The sequence below is a fragment of the Zea mays genome, chromosome 6 (assembly GCF_902167145.1).
Source record: "Zea mays cultivar B73 chromosome 6, Zm-B73-REFERENCE-NAM-5.0, whole genome shotgun sequence".
Taxonomy (NCBI): domain Eukaryota; kingdom Viridiplantae; phylum Streptophyta; class Magnoliopsida; order Poales; family Poaceae; genus Zea; species Zea mays.
In genome coordinates this window covers 92907604-92921614 of record NC_050101.1, presented here as the reverse complement: position 1 = coordinate 92921614, position 14011 = coordinate 92907604, and the positions used below count along the sequence as shown (strand labels likewise).

The following is a 14011-nucleotide window of genomic DNA, read 5'->3' as shown; positions in this document are numbered from 1 at the left end:
GCTAATCAGATTCTGTTCACAGTCAATTGAATTAAAATGACACCAGAACAATGTTTTAGGGATCTAATCGTCAACTATTAAAGACCGGTTTGACATACATGAACAAATTTAGAGACCGTAAGCACACTTTACTCTTTATTATATATATAGAGCATCGTTATTCGTCACTGTATGTGATGTCCATCCACCCTAACATATATATGTGCTACTCGTGTGTATATATATATATATATATATATATATATATATATATAACATAAAAATGCTAAATTTATTTAAATATCATGGTTAGAAGGTTAGTTACAAAATTTTAGATCACTCTATCTTAAAAAAAACTTGACATGCGGTGTAAGACAACTCTGGGCATTATATTAAGAAGAAGATCTCACGCAGGTCAAGAAAACCTTCGAACTCTTGCTCCATCCATACACAGCGGTACTGTAGCTCATGTGAGAAACAACCACGACCGAGTCTTAGACCTACACTTTGGTGTAGGACAAACGAGATGATTTGTTTAACCACATCCTTAAATTTACTCCCGCGGGGAGTCAAACCTATGATCTGATGAGTGCTACTCAGACTAACTAACCAACTCAAGATTCGTCTAAAGTACCGGTAGAAGTTTAGCTAACTTTATTCAAATCACACAAGTAAGCTAGATTGGTCTAAAATTCTAGTTGTCGACTCTAGTCGACTAAAAGCTTAGACAAAAAACCAAGTGTCTTTTAGGCCGCCATCCACTTCTATCTCATTCGCATCGTACCCACATATCTAAATCCTACTACTTTCATTCTCGAATATTTGTAGAAGTTTAACTAACTTTATTCAGATCACACAAGTAAACTAGATTGGTCTAAAATTCTAGTTGTCAACTCTAGTCAACTAAAAGCTTAGACCAGAAAACCAACTGTCTTTTAGGCCGCCATCCACTTCTATCTCATTTGCCTCGTACCCACTTATCTAAATCCTACTACCTACGTTCTAAAATATTTGTTGTCCGCGAGTTTATTTTTAAATAAACCACGACAAATTAAAAAAATTATTTTTCAACTAAACCGCGACAAATAAAAAAACAAAAGCAATACTTATTTTGTTGTCCGTTAGTGAACAAACTTTAGGTCTCGTTTGGAAGCTAGGTAACAGCCCACCCTGGTCAGCCACCACCGGTGGGGCATTACCTGCAGTGTCTATCACCCATGTGCTGCTGCCCGACGGCGGCATTTACCCTGTGCCCGTTTGGGTACCGTGTAGCGAAACGAACTGTAACCTGCCCTCCCTGCTAACAATTTCGGAGTGGATACAGAGGCAGCGACAGATACGGAAGAGGACATGGCGAGGGGAGTGGACTGCATGCCCGGCCTTTCGAGGCGCGTTTTCTCTCCCCGTGAAAACCGGCTCGAGCCAGGGTCACGCTTTCCTGTCCTATGGGCTTCCAAACATTGAGATAGCTACACGGATAATTTCTTACACGGGGGATAGATAACCTGGGTTTAGGCAGGAAAACTCGCCGGTTTTCAAGCTCCCAAACGAGCCCTAATTTTATCTTGACACCCAGCAGCGAAGCTAGATTCATTTAGCTTTTAGTTATATAGTAGATTAGGTAGATCATTAAGGGTGTGAAGTTTCCTGATCTTAACTAGAAATGGCCATCCACGAAGAGGAGACAATTTTTTATAAACTTTCCACCAAACTATTGTATGAAATGGTTGAATACTTGATGCCATTCAACATCATGACCATTTCAGTCTCCCGTTCGAACATTAGCTTCCACAGTACGTTTGCATCGGTACGGTAGACTACCCCAATTCCGACGAAAAATATATACACAGAGGAACACCAAACAGTAACCCATGATAATCCTAACTAAAAACGTTTTTTTTTTTGTTTTTTTGGGTAAGCCTTGCTCCTCCCAAAATAACCTACAAGGCTACAACCACAACCACAACCACAAAAGAATCAGCTGTTCTCGGATGAAGATTTGCTCCCTGGGAATAGGCATGGATCCGTGTCCTTGATCATCAATCGTCGCCCTCATCTCCTGCACTGTTTCCCCCATCGGAATCTTCATCTCCGGCACTGCTGTCACCATCACTGTCATGTTCCTCTGACGATGTATCCTCCTCATATGAATCATTATCGCTGTTTTCATATAAATGGATCGGTTCCATGACCATCAAACCGAAACCATTGTCGTCAAAGAAGTCATCAGAATCACTGCTGCCGTGGATCCAAACAGTATTGTCATCGTCCTTCAAAATTCAAATTCCATGTCAGCATTCCAAAATCACTCGTGTAGCAATAACATTTTCTCTGTTCACACTCAAAAGTAGAGCAGCAGAAACCGATATCTCCGAAAGTGTCAAGTAATAAGAACAGGAATGTGGTTTGGAGGATCATACCACTGTTATAGCACCAAAATAAAAAAATAAATTAGCTTTTGCGTGGACTAAGGTAGATTACACATCCTCTCTCTTTTCTTTTGGTTTTTCATTAAAACAACTATACATTTTAAAAGCTTAAACTATAATTCGATCACTATCTTTTAGTTTTATATACATGAGAACTGTGGTGCATCAAACTACTGAGCATGCCTTTTGCAATAATCAACATCACATGGATTTTCATAACGTTAGATTCTGGTAGTTCAATAGCGACTCCAACAAGAGACCGTCATTCCTAACTCAAGTTGTTTTCTAATGCAAAACTGATCCACTCTGGTCTTTTCCTTTACACAGCTTACAGTGGATACTTCAGATTCACAATACAAACACCAAGCAAGCTAAATCGTTATGCAAATGTTGTTAGAATTTTTTGTCATGCTTGTCCAATACATTAGGTGATTTTATGACAGGATGTGCATACCAAGAACATAATAAGAAACCAGGAAGAAGAAGGATAAGAGAATCAAGTACAGCATGCACATACCTCGTCAGCTTGAACGATGGAGCGGTTTTCACCTTCACCAGGTTCCCAAATCTTGATATCATTCTCAATGCCACTACTTGCTAGAACAATCCCAGAAGGGTGCTGTTCGACACAGTTTACAACCCGCTTATCTCCACGCATCGCTCTGATCAGTTCTGCATCCTTCTTTCTCCAAATAAATATGCTGCCACAGTCTGACCCAGAGGTAACAAAATCACAGTTGGGGCCAAGGAAGTCAACCCCCTTCACGGTTTCCTCATTCCGGTGTCCCTTGAATTTCTTAGGTACAGGCAACTTATCACTAAATGAAGGCTCAATCATATCCTCCAGGAGTCGTTTATTGACCTCAACATTGTTGAAGTGTAAACCATGCTCTCTTGAGAAAAGGTAGATATCTTCTTGACCATAGGACGCTAATAGCTCGCTGGTCTGTGAGTAGGCCAAACCAGTTATTTCTTCTTCCACTCGACCAATCAAATGCGGAGGGCAGAAGTGCTCAGTTGGGCGACTGAAACTAGAATTCCCATCCACAAAAATCTTACGGGTATCATATATCCTTACATACTGATCTGATCCAGCAACTGCAAAACAACAGGGCTTCCTTGGGTCTAAGGAAATAGCATAGAGTGCGATATTTTCAGCAGTGTGATAGTTCGCAGCCCTACATTTAAACAATTCCATGGCATTTCGCGCCCTGAGATCAAACTGAGGAGAGAACAGAGACCAGAGTCAGCAGCGAGAAGAAGAATCTGAGCAGGGATACAAAGATGCAAAGGAACTCAGCAACATACAAGCCACACGGAGCTATCTTGACAGCAGCAGTAGAACGTGTGAGGACTTGCTGGCTCAACAGCCAACCTGTGTACTGCAAAGCCCAACTCAACAAGTTTGTGTGTGTGTGTAACCACACGCCCCCCTTCCTGTATCTGTGAATGGATCACCTGTTTCGAATCCATAAAAGACAAACACAGGGCAATTGCTTGAGTGACCAAAAAGAGCACATTAGCTCAAACACCAGATCATCGAACTTGTTGATACAAGGACAACACCATGTAAAATTGTAAAAGATGCTTACATCCCCTTCAGCAGCGCACGAGACGATGCTCCTGTCACCGGAGACAGGCATGAACAGCGCGTGGTACACGTTGCTGCTGAACCCAGTGTGGAGCGACAAGGCCGGCGCCGCCTCCTCCCAGTCCCACAGCACGAGGGTCCGGTCGTCGGACCCGGAGAGGAGCAGCCTCCCGTCCGCGCTGAAGCTTATCGTGTTGACGCAGCTCCTGTGCTTCCGTAGCCGCTTTTGGATGTTGAGAGACTGCACAAACTCCTGCGCACAGCACAGGCAACCTGGTCATAAGCTGCCACTCCACCCCATCCTCGCCCCCAAACTCCACAAGCGCAGGGCGAATCTCGAAACCGAATCGAACCCACTAATTCCTCAGCACTACGCCCTAATTTTGCTTCCAATTCACGGAGCCATGGTTGGTGTAAAGCACAAACAGAATCGTGAGATCCTCCCCTCATCGGAGCGCGAGATGAGAGACGGGAAAACCTTGGAGGCCATGACGGAGTTGGCGAAGCGCTTGGGTGGGAGACCGCCGACCTCGCGCTCCCACAGCTCCTCCGTCCTCGACTTCCTCGTCCTCTCCGGCGGCATCTCCCCTCGCCGCCGGCGGTCAAGAGGGTTCCCTTCCCTTCCTCAGCTCGCCTCGTCCACAGCACCCTACTCTCCACACTTGGTATTCGACAGATGTGAACCGTCCATCGCCTAGCGAACGGCTCCTTTCCTCACCCGCTCGCGTCTGGCCTAACTGGGCCGGACCGGAATGTGTCGACCTTGAAGCCCACCAGTTGTTGCGCTCTCTGAAATTCTGCCCGACAAATACACTACGCGGAACAATTTGACCGGCATGCAAAATGAGCAAAAAAAACGAAACTGGAGATGCCGGCTCCTCCGTCCTCGACTTCCTCGTCCTCTCCGGCGGCATCTCCCCTCGCCGCCGGCGGTCAAGAGGGTTCCCTTCCCTTCCTCAGCTCGCCTCTTCCACAGCACCCTACTCTCCACACTTGGTATTCGACAGATGTGAACCTTCCATCGCCTAGCGCAAAAAAACGAAACTGGAGATGCGGGGTATCGATCCCCGTACCTCTCGCATGCTAAGCGAGCGCTCTACCATCTGAGCTACATCCCCTTTTTGTTATAAACAAAACAAGTATATTATTTATCAGATACAACCGTATCACTTTTAGTTGCAAAGCATGGACACCGTTCATGTTTTAACCTTCTGCCTACTCACGAATTTTTGTTTGTCTTAACCCTGAACGTAAAGTCCTATAGCTATCAAAATCGAACCAAACACCACACTGGATCTACAAGATCAGTTTTTTTTTGAAACCATGTGAGCTGTGATGGATGGTAGAAGTTGGAACGTTGTTCCGTTTGTCAAAAGAAAAATATAACTCTAACTATAATAGCAAGACTTATACATCTCTACTATATCAATCACCAGTTTCAGCGATCAACCCACAAACCTTGATTGTTGGTTCCACATTTACATCTACCTAAAAAATAGAACACATATATTTTTATGTCTTGTTACAACAAATTCTACTCATATATATATATATATATATATAGAGAAATCATGGCAATACATAGGCAACTGACTAATGTTAACGCATAGGCCCTCAAGTGTTTTAGTGATTAATCAAAAATATATAGAATTGTTATGACTAACATGTATTTTTTAGAAGCAAATTATGATTATATCATAATAATTATGATTATATCATAGGTTTTCATGCCCCTAAGTATATATGGGCTTGCAGGCACATCTATAAAGGCATGTACAACCCCATTTAATATGGGGTCTCTTGAGCGTTCTCTAGGAGGTTAGATGAAAATATACAAGAGACTCTTCATGACTATTCATGAATATTGTCTCTTAATTGTATTTATGGTCTAAGGGTTTTGGGTTGTATCACATAGCCTTTTAAGTGTCTCTTGTACTTGGAAACCCCAACCAATGTCTCAGAGTTATACATGCCCTAACTTGGACAAAGTACATGTTTATCGGTTCGACTGGTAAAATATGTCGTTGCCATCACCACCATCATGGTATGGCACGCAGCCGTGTAGCGTATCTTCCTTCTCACACATTGCATGTAGCAGCCGCACATGGTCTGTTTGGTTCGGCTTATTTCTGAAGAGATTTTCTGAAAATCTGACTACGAGAAGAATTCAGTTGTGGAGAGAATCTGAGTATAGCGAAGAATACATGAAGAGGAAGATAAAAGGGTCACAGGGTTTAGGAGGTAGAAAGTGACGATTTCCTACTATATCAACGACTCAATCGTTTCTATGTTCACATTGATTTTAGATGGTTTTGACTAAAGTGATTCTCATAGAAACAGGCTAAAAAACTAGACATTTGATAATCTGTAACAATTTTTGATGACCAGAAGCTAAAAAAACTGAGCCAGTGGGCGATCAAGAACGGTCCGGCTAGGCTACGCAGGTACGCATACAGACATGCACATGGGGTGATGGGCCTGAACCAAGGATTCCAAAACCGCCGAAAATCGGCGGTAAACCGCTTGGTAAACCGAAACCGTCAGGGGGCGGTAACGGTTTTCCAACGGTTTTTTTTAATTCAGTCTAAATTAAAAAAATTTGAAAAATTTTATAAAAAATATATGATAAAAAACTACATTTTTTCTGAGTAATTTGGTATAGAAGATATTTAAATTCAAATCAGTTTAGCCAACAAAAAAATAGAAACATGTATGGACCCGTTAACCCGTTAACAAAAAAAATCTAAACACCCCTCTCCTCCGCGTCCTCCGTAGCTCCCCTCACTTTCCCCATTCACTTACGCTCTTAGCCACAGACCCGACGCCGCCACACACGTAAAAATCGCCGCCTCTGCGGCTTTTACCGGCGGCTAAGCGCGGTTAACCGCCGGCCAGGAGCGGTTTACCGCCCGCTTCGCCGCTGCCCCCCATCGTCGTCGCAGATCCCCTCGCCGACGGTTTCCATCGCAAAACCGGCGATAAACCGCCTACGGGGAGAGGTAAATCGTGTTTTACCACCGGTAAACCGGTTATGGTACCAAGATTTAGCTCTGTTTTAGATATTTAGTGCCTAGATTTGGATTGTTAATTTTTAGGTTTTCAGATTTCATTCATGTTTGTGTTAATAACTTAATACATAGTTATTGTTAGATTCCGTTCATGGATTTTTAATATTTAGTGCCTAGCTTTGTTTTAGTTATAGTATATGTAACTCATAATATTATTTACTACTACTGTAAATATGATTTGGTATTGTTATTATAGATGTGATGGCTTATGGTTTATGTATTAGTTATGGTTTAGTTATTGTTTCAAGTTATATGATATTTTTGCCACATCTGTAGGAGACATGTTGGATGAAGATAGAGATAGAGAAAGAGATAGAGATAGAGTCTGGTTGCACGGAGAGAAGGTTGGCGCAGGTTTCAAATGCAAGTATTGTAGAGAAACAAAGAGCGGAGGGGGTGGTACCCGATTGAAGGAGCATCTCGCGCATAGAGGGAAGAATGTCAAGAAATATCTCTCTGTTCCTCCAGACATAAAGGCATACTTCCAACTTGACATAGATAAGACAAAGGAAAAAAGAGTTCTAGGTTCAGGCAGCAGCTGAGGGCAGATGAGGCAGCACGAACCCATTTTGGGGACGATGAGTATGAGAATGAACTTAAAGCGGCTCTGCATCAGTCACGTGTGGAGCACGAATTTAGTCAGAGGGCTGGTGCAAGGTATGATAGGGGTGGTGGATCCTCCAGCTAGAGGGTACCTGAACGTGTTAGAGACTACAATCTTGCTCAAGCCTCTGGACTAAGGCAACATAGGATAGATACTGGTCCTTGGACAAGTAAGGGAAGGAGCTCGAAAGAGATTCTTGGTAGGGCTTGGGCAAAGGCTTGTCATGCCATTGGCATCCCGGGTCGAAAGGTCGATAACCCATATTTTAGGGCCGCAATTATGGAGCCCCAAAAACAAGGTAACAAATAACACAATATATTTTGTTGTATTTGATCTATGTTGCTGACATAATCTTGTTGCCTTTAATGCAAGTGTGGGGGTCAAATTACCAACTGGTCGAGAGATTGATGGCAAGTATCTTAATGAAAATGTTAAGGAGTTTCAGAAGGAGATTCACAAATGGAAGATTGAGTGGAATGAGTTTGGTGCGACTCTAATGTGTGATTCATGGACTAGTCCTACACAAAAGAGCGTCATTAACTTTTTGGTGTATTGCAATGGGATGGTGTATTTTTTAAAGACTGTTGATGCAACTGGAGAGGTCCAGGACCATAAATTAATAATGCAGGTACGTGTGTTGTGAAACCAGCGCGTGCCTTGCATCCATATGTGTAAAGCCCAAAGTTTGTATTAGAAAAAAATAATAATGACATGTATAAAAAAATATAATTATGTAATGTTTTGGGTAATTTAAGAAAGTTTATTCTGTAACTTGAATAAATATGTTTTCAAATAGGAGAATATATATATAATCCTTATATGAGTTAATTTATTGAATAAAACATTTATAAATATCTTCTAAAATATTTAAGCTAAGGTATTTTTTTAGAGATTAGTTTCTTAATGTACATTATGTGAGCATAATTGGTGTATTCAAAATCATTTTTCATAGACATGGTAAAATAATAAATAAATAAAATTATGGATCTGCATTCATGCTCAGCTCTTCTATTTGTTCATTAAAATTTGAGTGCAAGTTCAAAATCAAATTTGAATCCAATTTGAAATTTAGAAGTTAGAAAAGGAATAAGAAAAATAGAAGAAAAGAAAAATAATAACATGCGCTTGGGCCAACATTTGCTGGCCTCGGCCTATCTCTCGGCCCACCCGTGCTCCCCCTCGCATGGCCCATCATCCAGTTGCCCCTGTGCGGCCCATTGTCTCAGGCGAGTCCACTAAAACCGGACGCACCCTCTGGCCGGTGGGCCCCAATGCTCAGATCCACGTACAGTGCACCTGTATAATTTTGTGTCACTGCCGGTGGGGCTGGGTGAACAGGATTATCTTTCTTGCGCGGACTGCGGGGCTCGGCGAACTGGTCTCCGAATTCCTATCCGGATTCTTCGCGCATTAGTTGTTGCTTGGGGTTTGGGGCTTCCCTCTCCATCTGGGTATATAAACAGACTTGCCCTCCTAGCCACAGCTGGAAACCAGGAAGCCGCCTCCTCCTCTTCGATGGGGGTGCTTCGTTGCCATGGTGCCGTGGCGATTCAAATCGACCGCCGCCACCGTTTCGCTACCTAGGGACCATTCGGTGTCTTCATCGCCGAGCCAGATGCCGCTGCTGTGTTGGCCACCACCACCGACTGGGGCGCCTCGTCGGCACTAACAGAAGGGAAGCAAGAGAGAAGGAGAGAAGGAGGATGCCGTGGAGACCGTCAGGCATATTGGAGGTTGACGCCGTAGGCCAATCGGCCTCTGGAGATCGTCGGGTGTGGCCCGCTCACGTGGGTGGCGTCTGTGGGAACCAGAATTTGGGCTGAACCTCTATAGTCTGAGGATTGCTGTCATCCCCTTGGCCATTGACGTACTGAAGCACCAGAGAGCGTTGTGATGTGGAGAGCTGAGATTGTCGCCATAGCAATTTCCTCGCCCATGTCCTCGGCGAAGGCCAAGCGGCGCTGGTGGATATCGACCAGTGCATGTCGCACATGCCCGTAGCTTCATCACGGGCGGGGCGACCCCGAATCGGGCTGGAATTTCTTGTCGCCATGGAAATCCGCCTAAATCTGTGCTCCGTCGTGGACTGCCATCCCTGTGTAACGATCGACGGTAAGACAATTCCTATCGTTTTTGCCTTGCTGTCCTCTGCGTGTAACATCGGCTTTTCACGGGGATTATGCGATAGTGCGGGTGATCGTCATTCTCTGGCGGGGCACCACCGTTGGTTGATGCACCGCCGCTCTGGAGGTCGAGGGGTAGAAGAAGGCGTCTCCACCGTGGATCTCGTAGCTAAGGGCCGAGATTAAATCACGTAGAAACGAACTACGGCCTTCGGATCGGTGATGAATGGCTCAGATTAGAAATAGAATGTCCCTTTGTCGATTGCATCTGAGTCGTCGATCGCATGATGTGCGATCGAGATAGTATTTGGTCGTGGAGGCCTCGGGGCCATCAGATCTCGATCCGAGGGTCTGTATCACGTGCGGGTTTGACTTAATGTCGATCTAATCCTGGCCTTCGATATTTGATCGGACGGCCGAGAGTTAACCGTACCCCTTCGCGGCTGCAGCTTTTCAAAAGAGTCCCTGCGCTTTTATAAAATAAACCCGTCGTCCAGTGCGGGGGGAAAATGAGTCTTAAGAAATTTTATGAGTTAGACCCCGGATTCTCTGTTATTGTGTGCGCAACCCAGAACTCAGGAAAATAGGAGAAATTAATTTAGAAAATGATTTTTAATGAGAAAATAAATGCTAGAAACTTGTATAATTCATAGAAAATTCATATTAAGTCCAAATTGATCCATTCCAGTTTCTATATTTTTTTAATACTATTGTTTATCATTTTCTCTCAATGTTTTGACATGAAAGCCACTTTAAAATCTATTTTCTAATCTAATCTTGTACAAAACACATAAAATCATTAGAAATTCATAACTCCTTCGTTTTAACTCCAATTTGATCCGTTCAAGTTGCGTTAGTCTCATAGAAACGCGTAGATTATTATTATTCAGTTTGTTCTTATGTTTGGTGTGATGTTAATTTTGCCTATACCATGTATGTTTGTATTACTACGACTAGCAGTGAGGTCACGAGAATCTGAAGATCATCCTGGTACCTGGAATCTCAAGTCTCAGGCAAGTTGTGCCCTTGTCCACTTTGTACCCAATAATGTTCTTTATCTCTACTATTCCTTAAGACGATAGTGTAGACTTGGCACAACCATGCCCCCGCCTCCATCCCCACCGTGCGATTGCCGATGCCATCCATCCTCGCGCCCCCGCATGCCTCGCGCTGCCTACGCCTCCGCCGGATCCGCACCCACCGGTGCGCCCAACAGCCATGCGTGAGGCAGGCGCTCGCGCACCCGCATGCCTCGCTCCGCCGCCGGTCATCAACCATGCGCGCCGCCTATGCCTCCGCCGGATCAGCGATTGCCAGTCAACAACCATGCACGCCCAACAGCCATGCGCGAGGCAGGCGCTCGCGCCCCCGCATGCCTTGCTCCGCCACCGGTCAACAACCATGCGCACCGCCTCCGCCAGATCCGCGCCTGCGGGTCAACAACCACGCGGCTGATGCGGGGGAATTTAGCTAGAAGGCGCTGCAAGGTGAAGCTCAGTAAGGTGGCAGCCGGCAAGCAATCTCCCCTGACCTACCCCCCCCCCCCCCCACACACACATCCCTCTCCCAGTGCTATTCGACCAATCCCATTGCAGATCAGCCTAACGCCTTCACATGGCAAGTGATGTTCTAACTCCTATCAGTTGTACAATTAAATTATATGTCCCCTTTTCTCCTTACTAAATGCTTCAAGCATCACTGATTCTTGGTGTACAAATTTGTGAACTGATGAGACAGTTCTTCAGTGTAGTTTGGGTAAGACTTAGTAAAAATATAGTAGGTCACGAGCTTTCATGTTTACAACAACATCAACCTGTTCTTGTGCCATTTCTACATGAATTAGTGATTACTCCTAACCAGTTAGAAGGTACTGGAACCTAAAATCTAGTCATCGATTTTGGCTCATTTACTCTTTCTACTATTAATTGGGAACAATGGAGGTACAACTAGGTCATAATATGTTTATTTTCTTCTGATGAACAAATAGTTTGACTTGTTCTCTCTATTGGATGTTTTTATATATTTTTTGTTAATGCATTTAGAACTTCTAACTGATTCTTAAAAAATCTGTTGGTAGTAGATGTTTGTGTTTAGTGCTGTTACTACTTTAGCCCCTTTGACTTTTTCTAGGATGTTGCCATGTTTTTCTTCAACGTGATTACCACAGCTATATTTCTTTGTGTGACCACCAAAATCCTTTAAAAAAGATTGATAGCTTAATCACCATACAAAGCATCATGTACAGTTTACATGATTGGAATCTAGACTAATTTTATACCAAAATTTCATACACATCATGAGGTCTGGAGTCTGGACAAAACGTTGCAAACTGAGGTTTAATCATCTTAGCAACTACAGTATGATATAACAAAAGAGAGAACCAATGTTATTGTTGGCTATTGCGGAAACAGTGACAGCTGCTACCAGCTTCCTCTGCATATGAAAAAGATTAGCTAGCAATATGATTTATCTCATTAACAGGTGCGTGACCCTGAGCGCGTGATTGCTGTGAAACAACGACCACCTCGGTCTACACCTTAAATGTATGCTCCATTACTTACTGAAACACTGAGGTAAACCATGCCAATGTTGTGTACTGAGATCAGACTAATGACTTCATAATTGGGAAATTATGCTTTCTTTGTTCTTCTAACTTGAATGCATTGTGTTAAAAATAAAACAGATAAAATGCTTTTCGACTTCCCATGCTTTCTGGCATTCACGAGCTAGCATTGCCAGTGATTTGAAAATTAAAAGGTACACAAGATTTTATTGGAGAGATCATGCTAATTAAGACAATACACTTACCATATAATGTTCAGTTTGAAATAAAATGCTAACTCACCTTATAAAGTTCGATTTGGCACTGACAATATAAGCATGGAGACATGACATAGACTATATAAAAAAGTGGAACAGAAATGATTATCAAATAATACTTGTTCCTTTATTGCAATAAGCTAGCTTTATTTTTCTGAGTTGTATGTTCCTGGAGATCATGAATTTGTATAAGGTGTTGGGCTCTTTCAACTTAAGGGTTGTCACGTTCCCTTCTACAAGGAATTAGAAACACCCAGTATGTATTTTATTTGCAATGATGTTATGGATGTTGATCTAGATGATCCAAACCCAAGCAGCCCAACATTTGGCAGCCGATAACGAAACACAAGGGCAGATATAGGAGAAGTGTATTGGGATAATAGATCTTTCTTCTTGCTTTAGGTGGATATATCTCCACTCTTCTCTCCTCTTATATAGAGAGTTTTACTTGACCCCTAAGCAAGACACCTTTATCTCTAATTAACCCTGACATAAATTGGCCACGCTGCCAAATCTAGCCCAATAGGCCTAGCTAACTACCCATGGAAATTAAAATGTTGATGAATAGTTATGAGTAACTAAAACAACACTTTTCTTACTTCTAGAGTGAAAAGTTTTTCACTACTTGGAATTAGTTTTTCATACCAAAGGACAATGATGGTTTAATAAAGAAATGTTGCAACCCTATTTTAGTGGTCCTAATTTGAAAGCTACTGATCAATCAATCAGATGTAAGATAGTAGATAGCAGAATTCATGATGTGTCAACTCTCTAAAAATGATATGCATATAGTACCAACCTGTGCAGTTTAATAGGTTCAATAGTAGTTTTGGTGTTTTAGGAAAGGTGTACAAAAGTATTACCAAATTACTGGGACAAGGGACAAAACAGAAAGCTATGGGGGGTGGGGGAAACCTGCTTTTCCATCTCTTTGCTGCGAGAGAATAGATAAAAGTTGATGTCATGCTTGTGCAGAAACAAGGTTGTAATGGAAGGTTTCCTGACTGCAATAATTCAGTTTCTTGAAGCGTTGGAATCATTCTATGTTGTTGAAAGAGATGGTTCAATCATCCCTTTTTTTGGGTACTCTTGGTGGTTGTCATTCTTCAAATTACATCGAAAAGATGACATTATCCCTTGGTTTTGAGAAAATATTCTTGCTTACTACACAAACTGCAGACGGATATTTACCTCTATTCTTCTCTTGACTTATTACTATGTGCAAATAGTAGCAATGCTCAATTTTTAGTTTTTCATATGCTTGCTTCTACCTTGCTTAATTTTGAAATGACACAGGTTTGTGCGACATGGCTTTTCAGAGTGCTCAATTGGATCTATCCCTCAACAGAGGAGAAAACATATCAATTTGTATAGTGGATCCAAGTATTGTATAAAGC

The 14011-nt window shown here is 42.7% G+C and overlaps 1 protein-coding gene and 1 non-coding gene across 2 annotated transcripts; both read right to left on the bottom strand.

Annotated features, from left to right (window-relative positions):
- Positions 1-1673: 1673 nt before the first annotated feature.
- On the bottom strand, positions 1674-4657 carry LOC100272942 (nucleotide binding protein). The gene is made up of 5 exons (NM_001147394.1): positions 4478-4657; positions 4001-4252; positions 3717-3866; positions 2926-3630; positions 1674-2249 (listed from the first exon to the last, which is right to left on the bottom strand). Exons 1-5 carry the CDS (start codon positions 4580-4582, stop codon positions 2019-2021), a joined length of 1443 nt encoding a protein of 480 aa, NP_001140866.1. The 5' UTR covers positions 4583-4657; the 3' UTR covers positions 1674-2018.
- A 387-nt stretch (positions 4658-5044) lies between these two features.
- Positions 5045-5117, bottom strand: TRNAA-AGC (transfer RNA alanine (anticodon AGC)). Its single transcript has one exon. It is a non-coding gene; the product is annotated as a tRNA-Ala (tRNA).
- Positions 5118-14011: the final 8894 nt, after the last annotated feature.